Source organism: Ursus americanus, chromosome 14, assembly GCF_024610735.1.
Source record: "Ursus americanus isolate L20-20 chromosome 14, mUrsAme1.1.p, whole genome shotgun sequence".
NCBI lineage: Eukaryota > Metazoa > Chordata > Mammalia > Carnivora > Ursidae > Ursus > Ursus americanus.
The window spans coordinates 62,809,309-62,828,264 of record NC_142140.1 but is presented as its reverse complement, the minus strand read 5'-3'; the positions used below and the strand labels follow the sequence as shown (position 1 = coordinate 62,828,264).

The window sequence follows — 18,956 nt, the reverse complement described above, 5'->3', positions numbered from 1 at the left end:
TGAACCTCCCGGAAACAGCCAAGCGCACGGGGACCTGGGGAGTTCACCAATGAAATCAGTCATTCGTTTCCATTAAACAACCCGCAACGTGGGTGGGACCCCTACTCTTCCGGGCACTCTGCCGGGTCCCAGGGACACAAAGGTGAATAAGCCCCAGTCTCTGTCCTGGAGGCAGTCAGGTAGAGAGGAAAGACAGACTGACAGCTGGGGGATGGTGAGGTGTCCTGACTGGTCCTCCACCGGGTGGCCACGCTATGGGGGGATCGCAGGGCAGGGGGCCCTGGCGCAGTCTCTGAGAGGAGCTGCCCGGGTGAGTAATGAGCGTCATGGAAGAGGAAGAGCAGAGAGGACCCCAGGGAGAGCTGGGAGCCTACGAGAACGCAGGCATGCAGGGCCGCAGTGGGGAGATGCAGACAAGGGCCTTTGCAGAAAGACTCATGAGCAAACTCTGCTGTCTGACCCCAGGTTGGGGAGAACTTGGGATCTCTGGCTTGGGTGTCGGGGAGGTGGGTGTCGGTGCCGTCCGGGGGTGAGGACCCTGAAGAAAGGGGGGATGAGGGGTTTCATGTGAAACGAGCTGAACTTGAGGGGCCTGTGGGATGCCCAGGGGGGAGAGTCAAGTTCGCCGCTGCTCAGAGTGTGGTCCCCAGACCAGCAGCAGCCCCTGCCAGCTGGCTAGAGATGGACAACGTCAGGCCACACCCCAGACCCGCTGAATCTGAACCTGGATTTTACCAAGATTCCTAGCGCCTTCGGGCCACAGTGCCCCTCAGGAAGCGCTGGGGGAGTGGACACTCACGGGTGCAAGGCGGTGCTCCCTGACAGCTGACACTAGGAAACTGGTGGGGCCGGACTCCCACGGTGGACACACTGCCCAGGGAAGGTGCAGGGAGGGGGGAGCAGGCACGTGGCCGTGGCTGGGACAGTCCCTGTGCGGGAGCCACGAGGTCAGCGTCTCGGTGGACGCTGGGCGCGCACAGCGCAGGGCACTGACCTGTAGACTGCGTAGGTGTGGTACTCGTTCAGGTAGTCGATGCGGTCCTCCAGCTTGTTGCTGCGGTGGCTCTTGTCGATGCTGAGGATGAAGAGGCCGATGTAGGCGTCCAGCGAGAACTGGTACATGGGGTCGATGCGGCCCATGTCGTTGAGCACGAAGAACAGCACGGAGGCCCGCTGGGCGCAGGGGCGGTAGGCCTGCGGATGGGCGGGGTCAGGGCCACGCGGGGCGGGGGGGGGGGGGCTGTGGGCGGGCTGCGGGCGGGGGCCCATGGAGGGAACCCCCTCCAGTCTCCACCGCTGGAGTGCACCTCGCGGGCCAAGTCGATGTTGATCTCCGTGGTCTCACTGTTCTCCAGCTGCTCCGTCACCTCGCTGGCCGTCACCTTGGAGGTCCGAAGGGTGTTCACCAGCTGCACGTCGTCCAGCAGGGAGCCTGTGGCCTCGTTCAGCAGCCTGAAAGGAGGCCCACAGGTGCGCAGCTGCAGCAGTGAGGAGTCTGGGGCGCCGGGCAGGGGCTCCTCCTCAGCCCGGGGGGCGGGGTGCTTGCTGGGCCTGCGAGAAGGCCGGTGGGGGGGGCCGGGGGTGGGGGTGGAGGCCAGCTCTCACCGAAGGATCTCATCCTCCAGCTCCTTGAGCTTCCTCTTGCCAGCAGCAATATTGATGACCAGTGAATCCTTCTGCTCTTCCAGCTCCGGCCGCTCCTTCCGGACCACGATGCCCAGCAGCTGGGCCTCCAGGCCCTAGGCGCGCACGATGCCTGGTGACACTCCCACTCCGGTCACCTCACCCTTGTCGCCCCATTACGTCTCCCGACCCCTCGTCCCCTGCTGCCCGTGGGCGTCTGTCCCCATCCCACCGAGTCTTCGGGGCTTCCTGCTTCACCCAATTCAGTTGGAGGCCAGCCCCCAGCCCCCACCCACCTGTTCTTTGACAGCAAAGTTGACAATGGTGGTCTTGGCCGAAGTCTCTGGGCTGTAATGGGGGTTGGAGAGCTTGGTGGTGATGTAGAACCGGAAATCTGTATTGTACTCCACCTCCTTGTCTCCAATGCGCATCAGCAGCCGACCACCTGTAGCCACAGGGAGGTCAAGGACAAGGAGCCGCTGTGACCAGGTGTGGGCTGGCCCGTCCCGCAGCCAGCATCAGCGGCCGTGACTCAGCGGGCCCCAGTGGCCCCAGCCCAGGGCTGTCTGAACGGAGGCACAGAGCCCCAGGGCCGGCCCTTTCCTCCCCAGGGTCCTGCGTGGCCAGCCTCTCAGATGTGTCCCATGGTCCAAGCCCACGGTAAGCCTGGGCCCTAACCAATTCGAGTTACAGATTTGTTGAGCACAGGGTTGAGCGAGGGGTCCAGATATTCCTGCACATTCTGGAGCAGCACTGGGTATCCAAACTGGATGGCCTTTTCTAGAATTCGAAGGTAATCGCTCATTTGCAGGTCGATAATCTGGAGACCCTAGAGAGCAAGGGAAACAGCAGGAGACCCACTGAGGGACCAAAGGAAAACCTGGCTCACGAGTGGGGCCTCGGGAAGAGACAGGCTTGGGGAGAGCATCCCCCCAGCCTCGTACCTGGTTTCCTTCCATGTTCTTGATCCACTTCAGGGCCTGGGCCTGAGGGTCAATCATCAGTGCCCACCTGCGGGAGGACGGCCAGTCAGACCACAGGCTCTGCCCTCCCCCCACCCCCGCCCCCAGCAGCAACCTTACCTGTTGCCACGGGTCACGATGATGCCATTCTCGGTGGAAAAGGCATCCGAGGGCAACCCTTGGATGTTCCAATCTCGAACTTTGGTAGGATTGGACAGGAAGTTATCAAAGGTGAAGCGAGGTGAGCAAGGGACCTGAAGCTCCCGGATCTGGGTGGGGAAGAGCCCTGAATTTCAGCCTGGAGACCTGAGCCCGGCCCCCCGCCTCCTGCCGGACATCCCTTGGTTCCTCCCAGAGGCCGTGGTCTCACAGCCCAAGAGCTCACGCACACCTGAGCCCTGCCTCACCTTCTTCATCCAGATCTGGTTGACGATCTCGTCACGGTAGTTGGTCAGGAAGGGGCCCATGTAGGACAGGAAGGCAGCAGCCAGGAGACAGTCACCTACCAGGTAGCCCAGATCCTCCTCCAGGCCCTGGGGGGCAGCAGGGGGTGTAAGACGGGTGGGGGTGGGGGACACACTGGGAGTGCTCTGAAGGCACTGTCCTCGGGACGCTATCTAGATCGAAGAGGTGCTTCCCCTCTCCTAAACCCTTGGCCCCTAGAGCTCTAACCTGCTTGTAATTACTTCTGAGTCCCCCGGCTTTAGCAGCAGTTCTGTTTACACTCCGGTGATAAGGCCCAACCCTTTCCTGAAACCAGGAGCTCAATAAAGGCAGAGACGAGATGCCCCAGACTGTTCGTACCAGGTCCGCCGGCCACATCAAGGGCCCTGGCCTGAGCTTTCCAGGCAGCAGACCCCTAAGGGCAGAGTCTTTCCTTGCACTCTTCTCCTGAAACACGAGGGGAGAGGTCCCATCCCTCATTCTTGGACGCGCCTACACCCTGGTGTCCCCCTGTCCCCTGATCGTCCCTCAGCCGGGAGGGGGTGACACTCCCCGGGAGCAGGTGGGCCAGGGGGAAGGCGCGCCAGGTGGAGGGGTTGGTCTCACCTGCACCGTCTCCTCCCACCGTGCCTTCTCGCCGGCCAGCCCGGACACCAGCAGCCCCGCGCGCTCCAGCTTCACCTCCATCTCCTCAGACTTCTTGCGCAGCTCCTCCTTCTGGGCCAGCTTCTCGTCGTACTGTTTCTTCAGCATCTCCAGTTTCTCAGCCACCTGGGAGGGCCCAGAGCACAGGGATCAAACACAGCGGTGGGGCCAGACCGCTCTGGGTTCAAGTCGCCCGTCTGCCGTTTGGTGGCTGCGTGGCCTTGGGTGTGTTCATCTCCTTGCACCTCAGTTTCCCGGTGTGCAAAATAACCGTCCCAACACCTGCCCTACAGGGCTGTTGTGGAAAGAACACAAGATCAAGCATGCGTGATGAGATGAATTTTCTTTCCCTTCCCTCCGCCACGGTGTCCTCGAGCCAGGAAACAGCTTATAATGAAACCCGAGGCTGGATTAGAGACAGATCTCTTGTCGCGGAATAAGCCACACGAGATACGTTGGCCAGAGAGGACCAGATAGCACAGAAAGGACTGCCGGTCCATGCTAGAGGGGCACAGACCTAAGGCAGGACCTGAAGAGAGACAGAAACATCTAGAAATGGGCCCAGGAACCGCTGGGAGAAAAGGCCCAGGTCCAAGGACCCACACAGGGATGGGGGCCCAGCAAGGGCTTTCCCTCCTTAGAGAAGCCTCCTTGGGCTCCGCTGAGCCTGGGACGTGCCGCTCGGATCCGAAGCACAGGACTGATGAGCCTCTTCCAGGCCCCGTACGTGTGCCTGACCAGCCAACAGTGACCGTGTCGGGCGCATACCGTGTCACCGTCCTTTTCGTGAGGAACCCGGGGGTGGCATGACGGTAAGCGCCTGGCACGTGGGGTGCACACGACAGACGTCAGTCCCCTTCCTGCTGCCAGTACCCAGAAAGGCAGCCTGCGGCCGCGCAGAGCTCAAACCCTTGCCTGCCTCACGGACGGGCCTCACCCGGGTTGTTGGAAGGAGAGCGTAAGGCCTGGCGCAGAGCAAGCGAGCAGCACCTGGGCCCGAGCCCTGAGGCTGAACCCCAAGATCCTGGAAATGTGACACATGACTCCCCAAGATACTGTCCTTAAAGCAAAGTGGAAGTTCTAAACGTCACCTTCGGGGGATGGGGCACGGCTTCTAGGTCAAGCCTCGGGAGTCATCTGTTAGAAGGGGTGAGGTGAGCTGGGCCACGCAGAGGAAGAAACACAGGCTGGGGGCCCAGAGGGAAAGGACGCCCTGCCCCCCCACCCCCGCACGCGTGGGCTTCACCCCAGTGGAGGTGCATGTGAGCGCCTCCCCGCGCTGGGTCCCCGCTCATCAGCAACACTGATTATAATTGGGCTTCCTGCGGAGACGTGTCTGTGGGGAGGCAGCCAGCCCACGGCTGCTCTGTGTTTCATTACTGGCTTTGCACGTGGTGCTGTCTTCACTGCTTCTATTTTTTATACAGGAAATGTGTGCATTAGGTTAAAGGCCTAACTAATACGAGAGAAGGGGTTAGAATGACGAGCGAGAGTCCTCTAGCCGCCTCTTCAACCCACTCCCGGTCCCCCTCTACCGTAGCAAATCATTATGTAACTATTTCTCCTCATTTCTTCTGGCAGTTACCTCCATATCTTTGAATATTATACTCAGGCTAGTATTTTTCTTTTCTTTTCTTTTCTTTTCTTTTCTTTTCTTTTCTTTTAAGTAGGGGGCATGCCCAGTGCGGAGCCTGACGCGGGGCTCGAACTCACGACCTTGAGATCAAGACCTGAGTTGAGATCAAGAGTCAGTCGTCTAAGTGACTGAGCCACCCGGGCACCCCCTTTAGGCTACTATTTTTAAAATACATACATACATATATATTAACCTGTTCGCAGTTTTAAAATTGTTGCAGCTTCAATCTTTTTAATTCAAAAATTACGAAAAATTGCAAACCTAGGAGAAAGAATCGTAAGAGGAACACTCTCCCCGTCACATTTAACGGTCGTTCAGGGTTTGCTGTTGTTAATCTCATCTCCTTGTGCTCTGCCCAAGTATCTTAAAGGAAGTTACGATCTCATGAAATCTCCAGCCTCAAGACTTAACGCCTCTCGAGAACAAAACAAGGACATTTCCCACATGACTGTAAACCCCATTATCACACCTAACCACAACGCTGTCTTTTTTTTTTTAATATAATTTTCCTCTTTTATGTCTTTTTGTAAAGAGTGAATCCACATCAAAAGGAAGGAAGGGCTTCCTCCCGGTCCTGAGCCAGCCCCCGCCCCCACGCCTGCGCTCGCTCGGAAAGCTTTCCAGACACAGTCCAGTTGGGCAGGTTGGGCACGGTAAATACAGGCACCGCAAAGGCAGGGCCTTGCTCGCCTCGATCCTGACACTTAGAAGAGTGCCCAGCGCTCAGGAAACGGTTCTGGACTGGGTGAATCTCTTCGTGAGGATAAATGCTACCATACTACTGTGCTTTACTATTTTTTCCTTGTCTCCAAGTCGGCTCTCGTCAGGCTGCCTCATTCTCTTTAACAGCTGCAAAGTCAGCTTGTGAATGACTGAACCATAATTTATATAACAAGTCTCCTTCTGATAGACGTGTGTGTCTTTCCCACATTTGCTATTCTTAACCACGCTGGGACGAACGTCCTTGTACGTGCGTAAGCACATCTCCACACGGCTGTTTCTTTTTTGTTTACTTGGTGAATAAGTCACTTAAGAATTCAGAAGGCACAAGGGCCTGGAAAGTGTCCCAACCCTGCCCGCGGTCCTCCCGGCTCCCTCCTTGGGGTAGCCGGCGTGACCTGCTTCGTGAATATTCATTCATCCCTCCAGAGGCGTTCTGTACCCATGCGAGTACATTCCACACGGCCCGTTTCCAGGTTTCTCCATTCGCAACTATTCCTATGACGTCTGTGCTACGAGGGAGGCGGGTGTCACCCCTGACCCTCCACACCACCACCTCTTTCTCTCTGCTCCTCCCAGTTTGTTTTTAAGATTTCACTTGTTATTTTTTGAAGTCCTCTCTACACCCAACATGGGGCTCGAACCCACAACCTAAGACCGAGTGGCGCGCTCCACTGACTGAGCCCAGCCAGGCGCCCCCTCCTACCAGTTTTAAGCTGCTGCTTGTTACCTTTGTAACGCCGACTTACATCTTCAAACCCTGTTTTATCTGATCTCGCACAAAAGCATTGCCCAATCCTTCCCCACCCACCTCCCAGCCATTCAGCTGTACTTTCATTTTTATGGGGTCGAGCTTGATAACAGCTCAGCAGTCACGGTCTTCTCCAGGTTAGTCGCGGTGGCCGGATGCCGCACGCGGCAGCGACGGGACTGTGCCAGGGCTGGTGTCGCGTGCGCCTGGTGGCTGGCCACGCCGCCCGTGGCCGGGGCGCACTCTGAAAGGGTCACCGTGCACGCTGCCCCGGTTGTGAAGTATTTTCCCGGCGCCCCTGAGGATGAGCTTTTCTCCTGCAGAAATTCTCATCTGTTGGACTGGGTCTCGGATCTTTCTCGTAGGGCTGGGTTTGTGGTTGCTCTTCGTGTTTCTTGACTCTGCCTTCCCGCCCTTCTGCTGTCAGACTCTGAGCATTTTTAGTTTTCCCAGAATTCTTTGTCTCTGTTGGCCATTTTTCCCCTCTCAACATCCTCTTTTTGCTCTCCGGTATCAGCTCTTCCTACATCACCCTCTGATGATAGCAGTGTTTACCCTGGGTTTGCTTTCTAAGTGCTTCTCCCTAACCTGAGTTATCTCTGGGTTTATTTTTTCTTCTGGGGCCATGTTTTGTTACAATTTCTTATCTCGGCTCTTCCCTTGTTCTGTTGGAAGACTTTCTCCAAGGCTTCACACACCCCTTCTCCGGGGGAGGTGCGTGGCTGCTCTGACTGGTGCAATTAGCTAGAATGTTCAGCTGAGTTCAGGCCCCATCCGCCCCACCCCCACCCCCAGCAACACCCAAGACCAGTCATGTCTAGTGGGACCACTCGCCACCGTGTCAGCCACATCCTCCCACCTAGTCTCTAACAGTGATATTTTGGTCAAACCCCTTTTGTTTTATTTTTCAGTGTGTTTAGAACCCCAGGAACAGAAGAACGCTAGCGGTTCTCCGATTCCTGGAGAGTATATGTGCAGACGAGGAAACCCACTGAGAAGCTTGGGGTGGGGGTGGGGCGTCACACACAGACTCTGGGGGTGTGGACGCGTCTTGACTCAGAGGATTAGTCCGGGCTCCTATCAGGACCGCTGGGTTTTTGCACTGGTGCAAAACTGCTGCGATACTCTGACCTTGGCGGATGACCGTGGCTTTGTCCACGGGTGAGTGGCCGTTTCTGGAGAGGCAGGACCACTTGAAGCAGTGGGAACCAGGCAAAGGAGAGACGTGGGCTGCAGGGGAGGTGGCCTTGAGGTGAAGGCTGCCATGGCGACAGAACCTGCCACGCTGGCTAGCTGGCAGGGGGGTGGAGTTTGAGGCCCTGCTGGACAGCACGTCACATTGGTGGGGTTTCAACTGCAGGGCGGTAGGCTCTGCGCAGACAGCCGGTGCTGGCTTTCGGTGGTTTCCGTGGCCCTGGAGCAGTGGTCTCCTACTAGTGTCTTACACTCCGGGTGAAGGAGGCAATGGTGGCGGGACAAACCTGAATCCATGTGATCTGTCCACAGGCTCGTGGGCCACCGGGATTCCATTTTGGCTGAGATACCAGGCGATGCAGTTAGGGTCCGTGGCATGCGGGTGTGATCCATGTGTTAAGGGAGCGCACCCGAACAACTTGGGGGGCTCTGGTGGGGAGGACGACACGGAGGGCAGAGGACTTGTTTCCTGCCAGGCCCCAGGCCCCAGGCCCCAGCAGCGTCAACAGCAGCCACAGCTCCGGAGTCCACTGAAGGTCACTTTCCAGTTAGGGCAGGAATGGGGCAAGGTGAAAGACCTCCCTGAGAGGCAGCCCTCATAGGCCTCAGCCAGTCCACGGAGCATCGGCCACACGCCTCTGCGGGGTGGGGTGACCGCACCTGATAAAGACCCAGAGCAGGAGCCTGAACTTGGAAGGACACAGCCGGGGTTTCCGTGTGGGCCAGAGGAAAGGCTCTGACGGGATGCTGGCAGCGGCTGCAGGACGTGGCACATGTCTCAATGCCACCAACGGGCGATGGTGGATCTGCAGTGGTCGCTCTTGTATCTTAACCACGATAACCGCCTGCTCCAAAAAATATGTATACGTGTGTGGCTTTCCAGCCTGCCCCCCGATTCAGTAAGCGCGTTTTGGTTGGATCACATCTCATATTCATCTATCGTGGGAGGCTGCCCCCTGTTGGTGAAGTTCACAGGTCGTAGGTTCCAGGTAGCCCACGTTCCGGTGGAGCTAAAGCCGGGATGTTCTGAGTACCCTCCTCCTGCAGGCACCGCTGAATTCTTACTGCGGTCTCTGGGGCCACAAGAACGGCCGGCTCCCAGGAACGTAACTTTATCTGGAAGTCGCGTATGCCTTATTAACGCCTCCGACTTTTATTTTCAAATGCTGCTCACAGGAGACGTGATCTGGCGCCGCTACAGCCCGAGGCCCTCCTGGCGGCCCGTCTCCGGTGAGTGACGGCCCCGGCTGTGGCTAGAGGACACGGGCTCTCCCTCGCTGCCGAGGGCCCCTCGGCTGAGACCGAGCAGAAGAAACTGGAGGGTTTGGGGACTTCAACTCGACAAGTTTGGCTTCTCGATCTTTAACTTTCAAAAGCAGGATAATTTGATTTCAGATTTTTATGTGGGCTCGAGCTGACACGGGGATTTAATCTTTGTAGTGTCCCCCCCCCACCCAGTGTTATATTCGAACGTGTGGAACTTCCGCGTGTTATCAACGCTAGGATGACATTCTCATGCTGCTGGGCAGACTCGCCGCACAGCCCAGGACGTGCTGTGTCGGACAAGGTGACCAGACGTGACAGGCACGGGCAAGAGGAAGGAAGGCGAATGTCGGCCTTGGGTACACAGCTGCTTGCCTTGAAGTACAGGAGGATTCTGTTCGACCCATCTCAGAGCCCTCTGGGGCAATTCTGAAGCCAGTGGTTTGCAACCCCGGCTGCGTATGTCCAAATCGGGCTGGCGGAAAAAGTATTCATTCACAGGGTCCGCAAGCAAGGGAGTCGAGGTTAAAACTATTTTTACTCAAGATTTGAATCTACAAGCCCTATAGCTGAGCTCTGGGCCTCTTTCCAGACGCCTGGGCCCTTGCAAGGTCAGACTCTCGCCCCTGGCTGGCTCTGACAGGGAAGTTTTTAAAATGCTCATTTCCAGGCTGTCCCAGGGCTGGGTGCTAGCCGGTTGGGCTGTGGCCTCAGCTCGGTGTTCGCAAGCGGGCGGCAAGGCAGGCCAGACGTTTGGCTCTGACACTTCAGAGCCTTTCAGTAACGGAGGGGAAATGTGGGGTCCTTGTCTGCTTCCTCTCATCAGTGAAGAGCTCCCAAGAGACCTGACACCGGGTGCCCTACGGATGCTTGTCCAGTGCATGACATTGTCTGCAGCTGACCCTGGGGGCCCCACTTTTCACACACTAAGGGAACAGTTCCTAATTATTCATCCCAGGATATGAATCATCCAGGGGTGAGAAACCTTTCGAAATAAACTGCCATCCCTGTGATTATTCACTCTTGCTAGAGAGAGGAAAAGAACGGCTGCTGTGAGAGGGGCCAGGACATGACACGCCGCGGGACGCCGCGGGGATGGGCGGGGAAGAGCATGTGCAGGCCAAAGCCGCTCGCCTAGCCTGCTGGGATCTGGGCTCGGGAGGGGTCCCGCGAGCAGCTGCACGTCTGATACGAGGATTCCACGGTGGGAAAGGGAGGCTTGGGGTCAGGAAGCGTGGGCTCCAGCCCCCTGTGGGTACCTAGGAAGTCACTTCATCTCACAAAACCTCGGGGTCCTCATCCCATTCCAGGAGTTAGACCCCGCATGTTCTCCATGGGTAGTTTTGGGTGAAACACTCTGGAATGGTATGACCAGCTTTGGCTCCATAAAAACGTAAAACCTCGCTGTGGGTAAAGTTAGCGTTGACAAAGTTGAGGACATGCGAAGATCAAAAGCTTGGAAAGGATGAGTATCTCCATCAGAAAGGGAGATGGGTAAGTAAACGGACCCTGGTGGGTGAGGGTGAGAGAGCTCAACCTTGATGTACCCACACAGGGGGCCCTTCCACACACGGCTACACAAGACTGGACAGTGCAGAACAGTGCGTATAACGTGGACAAAATGACAAAAAATGTACAAGCACAGAACGGCCCCGGATGGCTACGCGTGAAGCCGCGGGTGAGGCTGCTTTCTGGAAAGGGAAGTGCAAGGCGTGAGCGAGGCTTCTCGTCAGATTCTCTCTGTACCTTTACAGTTTCACACCACGTGGGTATTAAAGGCTATTGAATCAGGGGTAGGGAACGCATGTGATTGTGCGTGGTGGAAGGGAAGAACTCTCGACTCCTGATCTGACACTCCACGCTCTGCCTTGTGGGAGGTGCGTGTCCCTGAGTCTGCTAGGAAGGAAGGCACCTGGGTGTCCCTCTCCCTCCAGCCAGCTAGCCGCACTGCCACTCCTCCTCCAGCCGCGGCCACCATGCCACACTCGTGCCCGGTCCCCCACGTGCCACACGGGCTTCACCCACTACTGTATCTCTGGGCCCACCTCCAAGGCCGTGAGAGAGCTCGCCAGCCCGCAGGTCAGCGTCTGCAGGGCTCGTCAGGGCAGTCACCACTGGGCCTTTGCAACTCCAGCCAGGGACTCAGCTTTCTGAGCCAGAGGCAGCCCGTCTGAAGGAGCACAGGACCGTAAGGGGGCAACAAATGGCCACAAGCACCCCAGACATCAGGGACAGGGTCTGCGTGGAAGAGATGGGCCTGAGGCTCACCTCCCGCAGCTTCTCCTGGGCCTCAGCCAGTGCTGCTTGCTTCTCCTGAAGCTGGGCCAAGGCAGCGTTCATCCGAATCCTCTTGGGCTCCACCACGCGATACAGGCGCCCATACAGCTGCGGGGAGACTGCAGCTGCAGGCGGACGGCCAGGCTGTGGTGGCCGCCCACCCGCTCCCGGGCAGCGGTGCCTCCTTCCTGCCGGGGTCCTCCCGAGGCCTCACCCCTGCCCCACGCACACCCTGCTCACCTCCATGGCGCGCACCCACATGCACAGGGACTTGGCGGCGAGCGAGACTCGGCCGATGATGTCAGGCTGGAAGTCGGGCTGCGCACAGTAGGCCCCAATCTTCTTCAGAACCTTATCTGAGATATTGTCTTTATCAAAGTGGATCAGAGACTTGATGAAGTTCTGCTCCCCTGAGGGATGAAAACAGGGGAACTCAGCCAGAGGGCCTGACCCTCCTTATCCAGGCTTCGCCTCCACGGCTCCCGGGCTTGGCTCATCCAGCCTCATCCCAAGTTTCCCCGCTGATCTTGCTTCTGTCCCTGGAAACTTCAAGCCGCCAGGACCCTCCCCAGTCTTCCTAGCCCCATCTGCCACCACTTTCCTTGGGCACTCAGAGCCAAACCCCCTTGTGCACACACACGCATGCGCACACGCACGCCCGCACAATTACACACACACCATCACTTCTATATGCTTCACGCTGACGTTTCAGGGCAACGGCCCCCATCTACGGCTTGCAGGCTTTATTCTACCAAGACTCTGGTCTCACGTTTTCTGATTCTTGTCCTTTTGGGGGGCCCAAAGTCATTCCTGCCCTTGGATTCTGAGATCTATTCCTGTATCTTTATGACGATTTCCTTTTCTTTTTTTAAATTAAGAGGAGTTGTTTACAACCAAAGAAACTTAACTGCTAGTTCCGTCTCCCCCTTGGCACTAGGCTCCACCTGCCCCTGAGGGTCAGAGGGACAGCTCGTTCGTCTGTCTCCCCGAGTGCCTGGTGCACAGACTGTTAGGAAGCGCGGGGTGCGCGGGCGCGGGCGTTGGTCACGTCGTGGCTCTCTAGCTTACCTAGCTGCCTCTTGGCCTCTGCCCACGTGGGCTCGTTGCCTCGAAGAATCATGACGGCCTGCATCACGATTTCCACTTGGGCAGGGGGCCGTCCGTAAGACTTGATCTCTCCTATATCCTTCTTGTTCAGGGACTCCAGGGCCTGGACAAAGGGACTCACTTAGGGAGTAGGACCAGAGGGGACTCGGGGGGCAGCACAGGTCCCAGCTGAGGCCCACCCGCCTCTTCCCACTTCCCCAGGGACTTGGAGGACGAAGCAGGCTGGTCCCATTCCCTTCCCTGGGCCTTCTCGTTCTGATACCCGCATGGCTTCCTCCAGGGCTGGCAAGGCCTCTTCTAGATCCTTCTGGGCATTGTCAGCCAGTGCCTGGCACTTGACTTCCTCGATGGCAATCTTCTCACTATTGGCTGTGACCGCCTGGGGACGAAGAGGACTGTCTTGGCCTCGAGCGAAGGTGGAGGCCAGTGTTGGCAGGAAGGATGAAAGTTTGCAGAGCGGCCCATGAATCCCCTGACACGGTCACTGAGGGCAACCCTGAAGCCCCTGCTGGTGGGTGCTGGTGGTAGGGAACGTGCCGGGCGGGGCCGGGAGGGGGCATGGGCGGGGCGGGGGCGGGGCCACCTTCTGCTGCTCATCCGCTTCTCGCTTCTGCTGCACTATGATGACCAGGTACTCCTCGCACTGCTTCTGGAACTCAGCCACCTTCTTCTTGGCGTCCTCCAGCTCCAGGGACATCACTTCCACCTTCTCTCTGGTTTCGTCGATCTTAAACAGTCCGGTCCGCAGCTTGTTGGCCTGGTCCAGCAGCTCCTGCCGCTTCTCTCCCAGCAACCTAGGGTGCACAGGAGGAGATGGCACCTGAAGAGGCTGAGGCCCCGGGAAGGGGAGCACCCCGGATGGGTCCCTGTCTCCCTTTCTGTTGCCTCCGCCGCCACCCGCCGCCATGAGGTTTCTATCACTTCCTGCCTGAATCATTCTAACAGCTTCCCAGCTGGTCTCGCTGCTTCCAGACTCTCATCCCCCTGGTTTATTCCGCACACCACCGTCAGAGCACCTGTTACATGCTGTTGTCCTCACACCCGCTCCCCACTCGAGGGGCTCCCATTGCTCCCCGCTGTGCAGCACACACAGGGTGGCCACCCCTCATCTCCACCCCGTTTCTCTCACGTGGGAAGGAATGTGGGCTCGGTATGGACACAATTTCTGATTTTTAAAGAAAAGCTGGAAATCTCGATTTTTCTAAGCCGCTCCTGTTAAATGTTAGCAACTTACTCAAAAAGTTTTCAACACTGTACAGGCCAAAAAAAAAAAAAATCTACGCAGGATTATTTTCTGGACTAAGTGGGAAAATGCACGTGAAGGGCTCAGCACAGTGACTGGCCACGGGTCACCCAGGTACCCAGGGAAGGCAGGGGCTTTCTTTTGCTGACGCGGGACTGCAAGGGCCTGGAATAGGGCACAGCACAGAGCAGATGCTCGGAAAGCAGGTTAAGTGGGTGCGTAAACACGGGTGATCATTATTATTACAAATGGCTTTTTCTTCGCCTTGATCAAAATACCGAATCCCATCAATCGAGGTGTCTTAGATCTCTCAAAGTAAATTATTGTGTTGTGCACGTAAAAAGGCACTTGCTACAACTTAAGAAATGAATGTATGATTCTTGAGAACGGTGCGAAGTCTAGAAGAGGGTGAAGGGTGGAGAGGAGAGAACTGGTCTTGTCTTGCTGGCGTCCATGGCACCATCACCGCTGTACTGCACTTGGAGAAAGAAGCGTCATCCCAGGGAATAAGGACAGAGCAGAGAGGGTGTAGAGTGGAGTCCTGGCCCGAGGGCTCTAGAGATGCGAACCCCGGCTCTCTCTCACCCCCCCCCGACCTGGGTGGAATGAGACGCACACACTCCCGCATCTCGGCCTCTCCCCCCGGGGCACCTGGCTCGTCAGCCCCCTGAGCTGGCTCCAGATAGTTCCCACCCCATCACCCCACCAAGCTCCCTGGGCCTCCCCATCCTCCAGGCCTCCTCGCACCTCTTGTATCCGGACACGAGCTCCAGGTAGTTGGTGGGCGTGACGTAGTTGTATCTCCGCAGCTCCAACAGCATCTTCTGGGAGTACCGAGCCACCGACCAGTGCATGGTGACGAAGATCTTGGCCACCTTCTTGTGGATCTGAGGCCCGTGGGAAAGGACGGAAGACCAAGAGTGAAGGCAGGGGGAGAAGGGAGGGGGCCCAGGGCTGCGCACAAGGGGGGCGAGCACTCACGTTCTCCTGCGTCCCCAGGTCCACCCCCACGAGGTACTTCTCGGCCACCTCCAGCAGGGCCTCACGGGGCCACTCTGAGAACCAGTTGATGGTCGTGCAGTTCACCAAGGCTGGGTACTGGCGGATCCAGTTCCTGGGCAGGGGTTTTGAGAGGCAGTCAAGCCCTTTATGGAGGTGGCCTCCACTCCTGGCCTCCTCACAGGTCCATCTGCTGTCCAGGGACCTAAATGTCCCGTCCCCATGCTCCTGTGTTTCCTTGTCCCGCTCCCACTCCCCGCAGAGCCAGTTCAGTGTAGCACTTAGGGACACGCTCTGGTTCTAGCTGTGGCTCACGGGCAGGTGCGCTAACCAACATCAGTTTCCTCATCTCTAAAATGGGAGTAACAGAGGCGCCTGGGGGCTCAGTCAGTGGAGCGTCCGACTCTTGATTTCGGCTCAGGTCATGATCTTGGGGTTGTGGGATCGAGCCCCTCGTCGGGCTCCACCTCAGCACGGAGGCCGCTTGAGATTCTCTCTCTCCCTCTGTCTCCCCCCCTACTCGCTCTCTCTAAAAAACAAATAAAATCTTAAATAAAATAAAATGGGAATAACAGGAACATGAACACGGGTTGTTACTGGATTCAACGAGGTGACACGTGTAAAGTGTGTAGTGTGGTGCCCGGTGTGCAGTAAATACACCACCTACCACAAACATGAAAGCAAACAACATGGGAGCCCAGATCGCCTCTCCCTGCAAGTCTCTGTCTCCCTCCTCCTTTCTGCTGCCCTTAAAAACTGAGTCACACCAAGAATGGATCAACAATGGGCGCCTGGGTGGCTCAGATGGTTAAGTGTCTGCCTTCAGCTCAGGTCGTGATCTTGGGGTCCTAGGATCAAGCCCCACATCAGGCTCCCTGTTCCTTGTGGAGCCTGCTTCTCCCTCTGCCTCTCTCTCTGTGTCTCTCATGAATAAATAAATAAAATCTTAAAAAAAAAAAAAGAATGGATCAACAAAACATGATATATACATATAAAGGACTATTGTTCTGCCTTAAAAAGGAAATTTCGAGACTTTGAGGCGTGTTACAACACGGATGAACCTTGAGGACGCGTTGCCTAGTGAGTCAAGCCTGACACAAAAGACAAATACGGTAGGATTCCACTTATATGCCATATCTAGAGTAGTCACTCGCAGAAACAGAAAGCGGCCGGTGGTTGCCAGGGGCTGAGGAGTGGAGGAAATGGGGAATTTTTCAATGGGTATAGAGTTTCAATTTTGCAACATGAGAAAGTTCTAGAAACCTGTTGCACAACGATGTGAATATGCTTAACCATACTGAGCGGGACACTTGCAAAATGGTTACGATGATAAATTTTATGTTATTTCATTTTTGTAAAATCACAGCTAAAAATGTAAAACCAAAACACAAAGCCACAAGGGGACCCTCCAGTCATACCAACAGGGAGGGGACGCCCCTGCGTGCGCAGCAGGAACCGGGAGAGATGGCGAGGTTAGGGAAAGGAGCCGGCCATGCAGGGCGGGGGAGAGGGGCTGCTCCAGAAGGCAGGAAGGCAGGGGTGCCTAGAGAGGGGAGGGGGACCAGGACGGAGGGCGGGAGAGGCGGGCGCCAGGGTCACCTGAAGGGGTCGCCCACGGGGCTGAGGCAGAGAATGATGTGCAGGTTGTTGCGCACGCGCTCGATGAGGTAGGCGAAGAGGCTGTCGGAGGACTGAGACACCTGCTCGGCCTTGGCCTGCTCCACGATGTGCGCCTGGATCTGCAGGAAGCCGCGGGCTTGCAGGGCTGCCTTCGATGGCGGAGTCCCAGGGGGTGGGCGTGGGGCCGGTGGCCTGATGAGGGGGAAGGGTGGGCAGAGGGGATCTGTGCTGCAGGGGTGAGTGGGGAAACTGGTGGAGGGTGTGGGAGGGCTCGGACCTCTTCGAATTCATCAGCTTTGTAGAGATTGGGGACCTCCCCTGAGCTCAGGATGTTGTTGATATCCTCCAGGAACGACTCATCGGCGATCTGAGTGTCCACGAAAAGGAAGGACGTGGCCTTGAGCTCTACTCCCACCTGGCGGTACAGACGCTTGATATCTTGGCCGGAGGAGGGAAGGAGGAAGAGGGGACAGGAGGACGTCAGACGCGCCATCCAGTCCCTTGTCCCTTGTTCCCTTACCGCCGCCCTCCGCCCACCGGGCCGGCCGGCAGGTTCCACACCGGCCTCCATGGCTCCCCGCTGTTGTCACCACAGGAAGTCGGGCATCTGACCTTTCACGCCAGCCCCAAAGCCCTCTGGTTCAGAAGCCCAGCCGTACCTTCTCGGAACTCCTGCTTTCGGTAATGTTTGCTGACCTCGATCTGGAAGGTGATGTACTCGCAGATGGAGGAGGCCAGGCGGGCCAGACTCTGGCGCCCGCTGCCCCCGATGCCCACCAAGAGCATGTTGCCCCGAGGCTGTCCGATGACCCGCACAATCCGCGTGACTGGGGAGCAGGGGACCAGGGCAGTGAGGCGGCGGAGTCCCCTTGGGGGACCCCGGGGCCCTAAGCTAGAGACCGGGATGCCTGAAACTGAAGGACAGGGACCGAGATGTGTGGGGAGAGGCCGGTGCCCGGAGCCACTCTGAGCAGCCACCACCATCAAGAAAAAGCCGTCTGGGGCCACAAAGGAAGGCCCCTTCCCGGGCTTGCTTGGGAAGAGCCCGCCATTGGGGTGCCGGACGGGGATGGCAAGAGGGCTGCTCACTGTGTTCTACAGCCTCTCGGAAGAGCACCAGCTGCATGGGCACCGCTGCAGGGGACAGATTGTACTCCCGGAGCGCTGTCTCCATGGCCGCCTTCAGTACCGCCAGGTCGGTCAGGTCCTCGTACACCTTGGGCTCCCTCATGAAGTCCCCTGGGCCAAGGGAAGTGGGGCTCTTATCGCCCATGGCCGGCCCATGCCAGACCCCCTGCTCCAGGGCCCTCCCACACCCGCAGCCTGCGGCGGCCCCAGCGCGCCGGCTCACCGGCTCACCAGCTCACCGAAGATCGGAGAACGCTTGCTGGGACAGAGATTATGAAACGTGAGGTCAAAGAAGGAGCCGAGCTTGTCGCTGATGATGCCCACGAAGGCCTCCATGTCGGCTGCATCCACCAGCCGGTCCGAGAAGACTCTGTTGGCAGGGAGGGGGCTGAGCCCTGGGAACGCAGGGGACAGGGCCCTGCGGCCAGAGCTGGGCACCAGGCTCGGGAGGCCCGCGTCTGGCATCTGTCTGGGGCATCTGTCCAGCCTCGGACGGGGCACGGGCATCTCACCTGAAACACTCATGGATCCAGAGTCGTGTGATGCTGGACTTGGTGTCGTGGAAGTCCTTGTTGGCCCTGAGCATGCCCTGGAACACCTGCGGAAGGGGTGTGGCCGGTGGGAGCGGAAGACCCCTCCAGGCCGGAGAGGGAAGCGGGGAAGCAGCACTGCAGGGCACGGCGATCTGGGGGTGGTGCGCTCCTGCGCCGAGGCCCGAGGCCTCTGTTGAGGAGCGAACGCGTCGGTGGAGGCTGGGCCCGGAGGGAGGTGCGGGCGGGCTCTCACCTTGGAGATGTCCCGCAGGTTGAAGAGATAGTGGATCCTGGCGGGCGTGGGCAGGAAGCGCTGTGCCACCGTGTTATAAACATCCAAGGTGGCCTCGGTCACCACGTTCCCGATGGCCTTCACCTCCTCCTCGAAGTCCTGGAGCTTCTGATTGATCATGGTGCCGAATATTCGCATGATCTGGGACTCCTAGGAACAGGCCCTCACGCTCACCTTCAAGGGCTCCTGGTCCCCCTGCCCGCGCCAGGACCCGGCGGAGGTGAGCGCGACACTCGTCTTGGGGGCTGACTTTAAAGGGGCGATAAAAACCTCACAAAATCAAGAAGAAATAATGCGTTCGTGCAATATGCAAAAATCGAAATGAATGCAGAACGTGCATGATGAAAAATACCAACATTTTAAACAAAGGTGGGTCACAATTGCCGCGGTTCCGTTTGCCCGGGGCTCTAAGGTCGCTCAGCAACGCAGCACGCAGCACGGGGCCAATCTTGCGGATTTATGTAGAACTGTGGCGTTTGCTCATCGTCAATTTTTGGCAGTGGCTGCTTTACTATTGCA

General features: G+C 57.7%; 1 protein-coding gene across 1 annotated transcript in view; it reads right to left on the bottom strand.

The window, feature by feature from the left end:
* DNAH2 (dynein axonemal heavy chain 2) overlaps window positions 1-18,956 on the bottom strand; it is a 79,839-nt gene that overhangs the window by 9,845 nt on the left and 51,038 nt on the right. Inside the window, exons 52-74 of the mRNA XM_087867578.1 lie at window positions 18,399-18,587; window positions 18,125-18,210; window positions 17,852-17,982; window positions 17,574-17,723; window positions 17,144-17,311; window positions 16,762-16,922; window positions 16,464-16,603; window positions 14,847-14,979; window positions 14,613-14,752; window positions 13,206-13,416; window positions 12,885-13,001; window positions 12,584-12,725; window positions 11,756-11,925; window positions 11,507-11,623; window positions 3,636-3,800; window positions 2,993-3,118; window positions 2,706-2,854; window positions 2,568-2,634; window positions 2,302-2,452; window positions 1,920-2,068; window positions 1,606-1,739; window positions 1,308-1,452; window positions 995-1,194 (exon numbers count right to left, since the gene is read on the bottom strand). Coding sequence (XP_087723704.1) covers window positions 995-1,194; window positions 1,308-1,452; window positions 1,606-1,739; window positions 1,920-2,068; window positions 2,302-2,452; window positions 2,568-2,634; window positions 2,706-2,854; window positions 2,993-3,118; window positions 3,636-3,800; window positions 11,507-11,623; window positions 11,756-11,925; window positions 12,584-12,725; window positions 12,885-13,001; window positions 13,206-13,416; window positions 14,613-14,752; window positions 14,847-14,979; window positions 16,464-16,603; window positions 16,762-16,922; window positions 17,144-17,311; window positions 17,574-17,723; window positions 17,852-17,982; window positions 18,125-18,210; window positions 18,399-18,587 — 3,341 coding nt within the window. The remainder of the gene's footprint in view (window positions 1-994; window positions 1,195-1,307; window positions 1,453-1,605; window positions 1,740-1,919; window positions 2,069-2,301; window positions 2,453-2,567; window positions 2,635-2,705; window positions 2,855-2,992; window positions 3,119-3,635; window positions 3,801-11,506; window positions 11,624-11,755; window positions 11,926-12,583; window positions 12,726-12,884; window positions 13,002-13,205; window positions 13,417-14,612; window positions 14,753-14,846; window positions 14,980-16,463; window positions 16,604-16,761; window positions 16,923-17,143; window positions 17,312-17,573; window positions 17,724-17,851; window positions 17,983-18,124; window positions 18,211-18,398; window positions 18,588-18,956) is intronic.